Source organism: Mustelus asterias, unplaced genomic scaffold (genome assembly GCF_964213995.1).
Source record: "Mustelus asterias unplaced genomic scaffold, sMusAst1.hap1.1 HAP1_SCAFFOLD_113, whole genome shotgun sequence".
Classification (NCBI taxonomy): Eukaryota; Metazoa; Chordata; class Chondrichthyes; order Carcharhiniformes; family Triakidae; genus Mustelus; species Mustelus asterias.
The window spans coordinates 932,321-941,961 of NW_027590154.1; the positions used below are offsets into that span (position 1 = coordinate 932,321).

Sequence of the window (9,641 nt, forward strand, 5' to 3'; positions counted from 1 at the left end):
AGGGGTGATGCGGATCAATTCCCATAATGCTGCCTGATACTGCTGTTCTCCGGCTCTAGACTCCTCAGTCCGAGTGGAAATACATGTCCCACACCAATGCACAACTGTTCGAAAGACAGAGACAGCAACCTCTCCAATAACACAGGTCAGGGAGGACAGAACAAAACGAGAACAACAAACTGAAGTTATTGGCAGAGGAGCCAAAGAGGGATGAAGAGAGATATATATTTTAAAAATGTGTTTCTTGACGTTGACTTTCTTTTGAAATATAGTTTCCAGATGCTTATCGCTGGGGGGATGGACAACGGATTCATTTTATTCAGCACTGTATCCCAAACCATCACTGCGACCACACCAAAAAATCAACTCAGAGGTTCAAGTTCAAAAATTGATAACATAAAATGGCATTTTTTCTGCATCACCCAGAAGAGGAAGATAGTACCCACAGGCCATACATTACACAAAAAATGAAAACAATTGCATGATGCAACAGATGAATTACGAAGAATTGTGGCCGCTTAGATCAGCGAGGACCAAATTGGTCAGTCAGTGTTGTGCATTCCCAAATGCTGATTGTCATGTTTTGCGTGCTATTCGTTTCCTGTCATGGTGAAGTGTTTCTAGAATTGCTATCTTCTCTGTTTTATTCTGCTATCACCGCCTCACAGCACCTCTTCTCCAACTCTCGTACATAGCGAGCACACAAAACGCTATGAAAAATATTGTAGCTGAAAATATCGAGGTTCACGGTCATCCCGAAAAAGTAATATTTTGGCGAAGTCTTAGACCGATAGCTTTTTGAATTCCCTTGTTGAGTCAATGATTGAACAGGCTCATCATATCCGTCTTTCACCTTGCTTCACTACATTGCAATACATGACAGTGTCTGCAAACTGAATCATACTGACAATTAGATTGCTGGAACCTATATTACCACCCACAGGTGCTTGAAACATTCCCCCCCCCCCAATATTTTCATAGAATCATAGAACCCTACAGCACAGAAAGAGGCCATTCGGCCCATCGAGTCTGCACCGACCACAATCCCACCCAGGCCCTACCCCCATATCCCTACATATTTACCCACGAATCCCTCTAACCTACGCATCTCAGGACACTAAGGGCAATTTTAGCATGGCCAATCAACCTAACCCGCACATCTTTGGAGTGTCAACCTGCATATTGTATATGAAAATATTATAGAATCCCTCCAGTGCAGAAGGAAGCCATTCGGACAATCAAGTCTCCACCAACCTTCTGACAGAATGTCTTACACAGGCCCTCGCCCCCAAACTATCCCCGTAACCCCACACATTCAGCATGTCTAATCCATCTAACTACTCATCTTGGGACCCGAAGAGACTTTTTGTTATCATGGCCAATCCACCTGACTTGCACATCTTTGGACAGTGGGAGAAAATCGGAGCAACCGGAAGAAACCCACCCAGACACGGGAAGGATGCGCAAAATCTGCACAGACAATCACCCAAGGCCAGACGCGAATCCAAGTCCCGGGTACTATTAAGCAGCAGGGTTAACCACTGTGGGACCATGGCATCCTCTGGAGATGCTCGCAAGACACATAAAAACAATTATTCATGTTCGCAAATATACACCACCTGCCTCTTCACGACTCTTCACATGCACGTGGCCATGAACGTTCAAGGTATTATTTGAACTTAAATTCGAATTATGCTCATTTGACATTTTAATCATTTGGGCCACACGAGGCAGTTTGGTGAAGTAACTCTGGAAATCTTTAATACTTTGTGGATACCTATTAAATACAGGGCGGGACTTAGCTAGCGTGCTAAGGCTAGTTTGTCCTTGGGCGCAGGTTGACACTCAGTCTCTCTCTTCCCGTAACCTCAGCTTTCCTTTGGACAGCAGTCACTTGCTGCAGAAAGTGCTCAGTGAAAGTTTATGCCGATTAACTCATTCCAAGGTAGAACCCACAGGTGACCAATGAAGTTATTGCATCACAATTAGCCTAGGTTGGCAGGGGCTAATTCTTAATTGCCCGACGGGGTGCGTTAGCAATTTGTGATTGGTCTGGGTGGGCAGTTAGCAATTGGGTTCTCGATGGTGATGGTTGTCTATTAATGCAATTTCTCATTGTGCCCTGACTGGCCCTCTAAGTATTAATTACTCGTGGAACCATCCCTCTCATGAACAGAATGTTCCCTTGCCCTTTTGTTAAGGATGCGGGAAATTTGCTGTCTTGTCGCCATGATTGATATCTTGAGCTGATCGTCTCAAAACCTCATTTAATTGATTTGCGTCAGACCCCTTTCAGCGACTCTATGTTTTGAATTTCGATGTTACTTTTCTCTATGATTTCGTGAAATAAGTTTCTTTACGTTTAAAACAAAAAATATGAAATGGTAAATTTGCTTATATCCTTAAATGCAATGAAGATATTTACAAATTACAAATATAAAATATATTGCTATTTATAGTATGTAAATGAGTGTACTTTTCATGTCTGCATTTACTAGATATAACACAGCAAGCAATATCTCATAATATTGAGTCAGGGAATGTCTCATTGATCTACAGGAAGTCATTAAAACTGGACCTTAGCAACGTGTTTTTGATCAGACAACTACTTTCCAAATGATGCTTGTGTCGCTTCAATCGGTGCTTGGTCTGAGTTCATTAAAAAATCAGAATTGCTTTGTAACATTACAAAGTTACGCAAGTTACACTAACTCTAACCAAAATACATATCAACGCTTGAAAGTGATTGGTCTGCTAAACATAGTACAGTACATTCAACTCACAGATATCAAAACTTAAAAGAATGACAGCGTTTTAAATTCTAAACTTGAAAAAAAACAAAGAGTTACATGGTGTGAAATAAAGTGACTTGCCTTAAACATGACGAGTTAAACTGCACTAAATCAATGCACAAAACTGAATGTTTTTTTTAAATTTTAAGGCCACCAGTTCTTTACCTTGTGTCAAGTTTGAGTGCGAAGCGACAACCAAGTCATGTGCAGTCACCTTTTCTATTGTTTAAAGTAACCAGTGATAATGGAGAAGGGACACAGAAGCACCTTCTTCAGCTCCCCTCGGAATTTGGTCTGGGCCACAGAGTAGATGAAGACGTTATTGCAGGAACTGAGTAATTGAAGCATGTTGGTCGTCTCCTGAAAGATGTATTCTGGGTCATTGAAATCTAAGCTGTTGAAGTAGCTCTCGCCTGTAATCTGCACATAGAGGAAATGTCCGAAGTAAGTCACCCACATGACGAGGAAGCTGAGGGAGATGGCAAAGAGCAGGACAATTGACTTCTTGCGGTTGGCCATCTCAGGGTCTTCCTGACTTTCGGAGCTCCGGAGCAGCCTTCGGGCTCTGCTCGCAGCTAAGATGTGTCTTACAGTCAGAGCGTTGAGCAAAAGGATGAGGATGAACGGGAGAAAAGGGGTTAAGACATGATCCAGCCAGTCAAAGGCCTGCCACGTCGGCGAGGCACTGAAGCTGGTCTTGATATCACAGAACCAGGCCACCCCATCCATGGTGAATAATGGTTGGTAGGTGAAATAGAATGGAATGTTCTTGATGCAGCTGAGGGCACAGACTATGCCGATAACCAACAAGGCCGTTTTCTCTGTGCAGTATCTTATTTTCAGGTTCTGCCAGCAGATGGCCACATAACGATCAATGGTGAAAGCCACTGTCAGCCAGACTGATCCATCCAGGCTGATAGAACCCAGAATCATGGTGTGCGCGCATGTTCGGTGAGTGAAAAGCACACTGTAGCCAAAGTAGATCCGTCCAATCCGGTTCAGGATGACACCAGTGATGATGACAAAGAAATCACTAACTGCTATCGCTACCAGATAGTAGGTGATGCACCGGGAGAGTCCACACCGACCTCGGGATAAGATTATAATCGCCAAAACGTTGGCTGTGAGAGATAAGAAGAGAGAGATGTTGCTGAGCAGACGACAAGTTCGATGTGCTTACTAATGCAATTGGTTATCAAATCCTTCCTGATCCGTCTCTTTGTTACCTCGAGACTCGGACTATTCGGAACTATTTTGTAATTTTTCAAAATTTAGCACTGGATTAAACATTTCCAAAACAGGAGACATTTCTATCAGTCCCAGTCCGAACTCCAATCTCTTGTCAGTGTGCCAATGCCCAGAGCTCGCTACCCAACAGGGCAGGCGATGGCCTATTATTGTTAGAAATTCATGTAGAAATGTAACTAAAGATCTGGGGACCTGAGTTCGAATCCCCACAGGGAAGATGGTGGCATTTGAAATCAGTGTTAAAGTAATCTGGAATTAAGAATATACTTATTGCCATGAAACAATTATTGTTTGTTGGAAAAAAAATCTGGTTCACTAATGTCCTTAGGAAAGGAAATCTGCTGTCCTTATCTGGTCTGGCCTACATGTAACACCTAAGCCACAACAGCGTGTTCAGCTCTCAACTGCGTTCTGAAATGGCCTATCAAGCCACTCAGTTCATGTGCGACTAAGGGTGGGTAATAAATGCTGACTAGCCAACGACGCCATGTCCCACGAATGAATTTTTTTAAAAACTTAAACTCGTCCAAAATACGCGCGTCAAACCTCGTATCTCTTGCAAGATGATTTTCATTGGCCTCATTTGTAAATCTCCCTTTCATTAATCTTTTGCTTTGAATATTAAATACCTCCACTCTCTCACCATCCCACCGCTACAACTATCTGAGATCACAGCATTTCTCCAATCATATATTTTGTATGTCCCCTCATATTAATCCCTCCATCGGTGATGGTTATTCCTTTCTTCAATTTTCTACATGCTATTTGGAATACGACGTTAACAATGGAGTCTGCCCGGTGGGATCTCACTGCACTGAAACCATTGCATCCTTCTAGCAATCGCACAGTCAATTCATGTGATCACTGAATGCATCTTTTTTTTCCACAATTCATGTACTAGATGGTTGAACTGTGATAATTTATTCCCCACACTGCAATAATATCAGTGCTCGAAAATGTAAGTTGCTACATTGCCAAAGCTCATATTCATGGTAAGATCCGTTGCTCCGAATTTTTCATAGTAACTTCGTTGCAGTGTTAATGTAGGCCTATGTGACAATAATGAATAAACTTGAACTTTAAATTTTAAATAACACTAAAACAGTAGGTTACATTTAGTAAATTAGAATAAAAGCCAAATTTCAACAATAAAATAAATCAGTGTTCATACAAAGTCATACACTTCAGCTAGTGATTTAATAAATGGTATTTCTATGAATGTGCAGCTAAATAAATAAAATGCTATATTGTAAGCTTCATAGTGTAAGTGCAACGAATGCACGGTAATTCATCATAAACGCGGTTGAAAGCACAGACGGTGCAGAAAATTAGAAAAAATAAGCTCGATTCTTAAAGAAGAGAAAAAAGAAATGTGTAGATTCAGAGAAAATAAATAATGTGATTTGGATTCATTACTTACCAGGGGCACCAATAACAGCGAGAATGGGATAGGAAATGGCAAAGAAGAGTCCATTCGCTGGCCCGTGCATTGTCTATCAGAAACTAACGGAATTAGCAAAGCGAAGGTCATTCGATCTGCGACACATTCAAGGTGTCTCTCACTTATTCTGACTGAACGTCTCCGGAGGGACCATTACATTGCAACATACACGTCAGTTACAGTTCACCAAACAAACAGATGAAATCACAGTGTCATGCCTTCCATTTGTAACTTGCACAAGGGGGATGATTACATTTTATTCATGGATGAACTGATGGCTGCGAACTTGTGGTCCAGCCACCCAGCCCCACCACAAGCCATGCCTTTCTGTCTTCCTCAGGGAGAAATGCTGGTGTTAGATATTTCCAACTCTGCCAACTTCCCAATCATTTCCTGCTTTCAGGTGTCAGGTTATGTCACGTGTGTGGTTTACTGGTAAGCATTTCAGTATTCCAGTCTTCAGTTTCATCTAAAAATGTTAACGATTTAATACTGAACTGTTTGAAAACTATTTTAGCTAACGGGGGCAGACAACTGAGCTGGAGACGATTGCATTAAAATCCTGGGCCATTTTGAAGGTTCAGAATTCTTCATTGGTACTGCTAAACTGCAAATGCAGGAAGGACCTTAAGGTACTCCGGATCAGAATTTCTGATGCAGCAACAATTGGTATAAGATAAACAGATATATATATTTTAGGTGAAATAAAAACTGAGGCATGGCAAGCGAATATCAAACCATGCGTAGTGGCAACTGAGACGCTGGCAATTAAATGTAGAAAGATACACGCTCTGGGGTGACAATAAAGGAAGAAACCAAATGCGACGTGCACAGCGAAAGGAGTAAAATGATATTTAGTTTCGTACAGTAGCAATTAATCGGACCTATTTTAATACAAACTGAGATATACGTCGAATTCAGCAAGTAAGGTGTGGTCTTGTAGGCCTGACCTACTGAAACGGAGGTACGACCTAATGTTGTAAAGACTGACGAGGTCACTATAGTTAATTCCTGGGCATGACACGGAACAGTGCAGTGAAAATAGGGACAAGGCCAACGCAATGCACAATGATATGTCGTCTCGTGCAATAATAACTGGGACGAGGCCGAGTCAATGTGATGTGAACGGAGACCTAGCTTACGTAAGAAGATGCATGATCCAGAGTAATATAAACAGCGATGAAGTCAAGTCAAAGAATGAACGGCGACATGTTCTAGAGTAGTACTAAGTAACAACCTCTAGTGTAATTGAAACAAAGGGATAGACTGGTGCAGTGACAACGGGGAAAGTGAAAACATAATGAAAACAGATAGAGGATCAACTTCGTTAACAGTTGTGATCGAGTTAATTGTCGTCCAGGTATAGATTGGAACTTGTGCAGTAATTTCTTGAATAGGTGACTGATGTATTAAGGCAGCATGCCATGGACGTGCATAATGATAAACAAGGTTTTCTGAAACTGAGGCAGAGCTAGTGTAATAATCACGGGACCAGAGACGAGTAGAATAAAAAAAGTCTATAGAAACGTGGAATTAATGTGATGATGACATTAATATGATATTAGTACCAGGAGACAGGTACCAATGAAATCATGATGAAGGCTCGATCAACACTAACGGAGGCAGAGAGCTTAGTGTCATAATCAAGAAGGGGAATGCACAATAATAATCAGAGGGTTTGTGAAATGCTAACAGAGGTTCAAATTCCAAATCCAACTTTCAGCACCCGATTGTCCTTCTAGGAAAGGGGTGCCGATAAAGAGTTACGTTTTCTGAGAAGTGCTATGCTGAGCTGTAAATTGTTCGGCAGGGAAACCAGTTAGTTAAAATGTGAGAGCAACAATTGTTTTTTTGCCTTGTACTGCAACAATAATCAACCTGGATTGTTGAATGTCAGGACTCCAGCAATAGAATGAATCTATTCAAAGAAAGTGTCATTATAATGAGATTTATGCATTTGGATGGACAGAAGGACATTGCAGATATTCTGCTGTGCGGGGAGATGGATCACGACATACGGCTTGTATCTGTGAAGTGCGGTCAGGAGTTTTTCTGTGACTTACGGACGATCATGCTAGTGTACCGTACAATCAGCCAATTTGTGTGAAGTATTGTGGTTACGAAGTCCCCTCTTGGTCTTTGTTGCTGTCTGCATGGCAGCCTATAATATTTAAGAGACACTTCCTACTGATTCTGTTATTTCCTGGAGCCTCTAACCGCAGCCACAGGGTTTATTGATCAGAGAGTGTTGCTGGATTGGAGAATCGTAACAGACAACGAACGGTTTTTATAAGTTATAAGTTCATGGGCTTGATCTTCAAAACGAGCCCCATGTACAGAGCTCCCACAATCTTCATTGTCCTTCCTAGAGTTGGTTCATTCTCTGTCACTGCGGACAGTAACTCTGGATGTGGCAGAACTGAAAAATAATAAGTACTAAATGTAAACATTCTTTTAAATACAAAGCACAGGTTGTGCTGGTACAGGGAACATGTGTTTAAATGAGAGAGTTCACTCTGCGAGGATATTTTCAGTAGGGTGTATCATGTTGTAAATGGATCATCAGTTGCTGGATTGAGGGAAGCTGTCGGGTCGAAGGCTCCGGCATTCTGATCCGGCCGAGGTCCCGCCAACGCGTTCAGAGTGTTGGTAAACATAATCCCGGCAGAATTGAAAAAAAGCGTGAAAGAATACCTCAGATAACAGCACATGATCCGGCCTCCCAACTCCTTACAGTTGGGGAAAGGAGGAGGACAGTTCCAGTGACAGAAAAACGCTCCCACCATCCCCTCCTCAACAGACTCAGGTGTGCGGGGAATTCAGATCCGGATTACAGATCCATAGAGGCGATCGATATCTTTAGTTCCTTCTTTTAACATGAGTTATTTTCACAACACATAACCAGAGACCGTGGATGCATGAGGAACATCCAACGCTGTCGTGCACACTGGATAAAAGCAAGTCACTGCGGATGCTGGAATCGAAACCAAAAGAGAAAATGCTGGAAAATCTCAGCAGGTCTGGCAGAATCTTAAGGAGAGAAAAGAGTTGAAGTTTCGAGTCCACATGATCCTTTGACAAAGATTTGTCAAAGTTCCATTGCAACCGTCAGCACCAGATTTTCCTTCTGAGAAAAAGTAAAGTTTATTTATTAGTCACAAGTAAGGCTTACACTAACACTGCAATTAAGTTACTGTGAAATTCCCCCAGTCGCCACAGTCCAGCGCCTGTTCGGGTCAATGCACCTAACCAGCAAATCATTCATACTGTGGGAAGAAACCAGAGCACCCGGAGGAAACCCCCGCAGACATGGGGAGAACGTGCAAACTCCACACAGACAGTGACCCAAGCCAGAAATCGAACCAGCGTTCCCAGCGCTGTGCAGCAACAGTGCTAACACTGTGTTACCGTGCCGCCCAAGGGTGCCCATAAAGAGTTAAGTTTTCTGATGAGTTCTATGCTGATCTGTAAATTGTTCGGCAGGAAAGCCAGTGAGTTAAAATGTGAGATCAACATTTTTTACCTGGTGCTGCAACAATGACCAACTTGGATTTTTGAATGTTAGGACCCCAGCAATAAAAAGAAATCTAATCAAATGAAATGGTATTATAATGGGAGTTTTGCATTTGGATGGACAGTGGGACATTGCGGATATTCTGCTGTGCTGGGAGCTGGAACAGAACAGCGGGCTTGTGTCTGTGAAGTGCGGCCAAACGTTTTTCTATGACTTACGGACGATCATGCTCGTTTACCGTGCAATCAGTCAATGTGTGTGAAGTGGACACTGCCCTCTACAAAGCAACTCCAAGGGAGATAAGGTTAAGCATTGACAAACCGTGGGTCAGAACATCCGGTGGGGTCACGGGAAGAGTTTCTGGGTTTGGGAGCTTCGAGGCAGCAACAGCTGCGGAGCTTCAACTGCATGTTCACTCTTCCTGCAACTTTTAAATCCTCAAATGTCCTTTTTAGAAGTTGGGTGTGGCCCAATTTACCGTGGTGAGGGCCTCATCTAAATATTTTGGTCCACTTCTGAGATCCAGTCTCCCTGATCAGTCCAGCTCTGCTGCCTTCATCTCCCTGTCATATAAACCTTCAGCTCCAGGGAGCAGAGCGATGGGAATCCTCCTTGTATTCGCCCTGTGTGTCTGCTTAGCCCGTGA

The 9,641-nt window shown here is 42.5% G+C and overlaps 1 protein-coding gene across 1 annotated transcript; it reads right to left on the minus strand.

The window, feature by feature from the left end:
- Positions 1-3,011: 3,011 nt before the first annotated feature.
- On the minus strand, positions 3,012-5,530 carry LOC144484505 (FMRFamide receptor-like). Its single transcript, XM_078203025.1, has 2 exons — positions 5,461-5,530; positions 3,012-3,913 (listed from the first exon to the last, which is right to left on the minus strand). The coding sequence occupies exons 1-2, from the start codon at positions 5,528-5,530 to the stop codon at positions 3,012-3,014; spliced, it is 972 nt and encodes a 323-aa protein (XP_078059151.1).
- Positions 5,531-9,641: the final 4,111 nt, after the last annotated feature.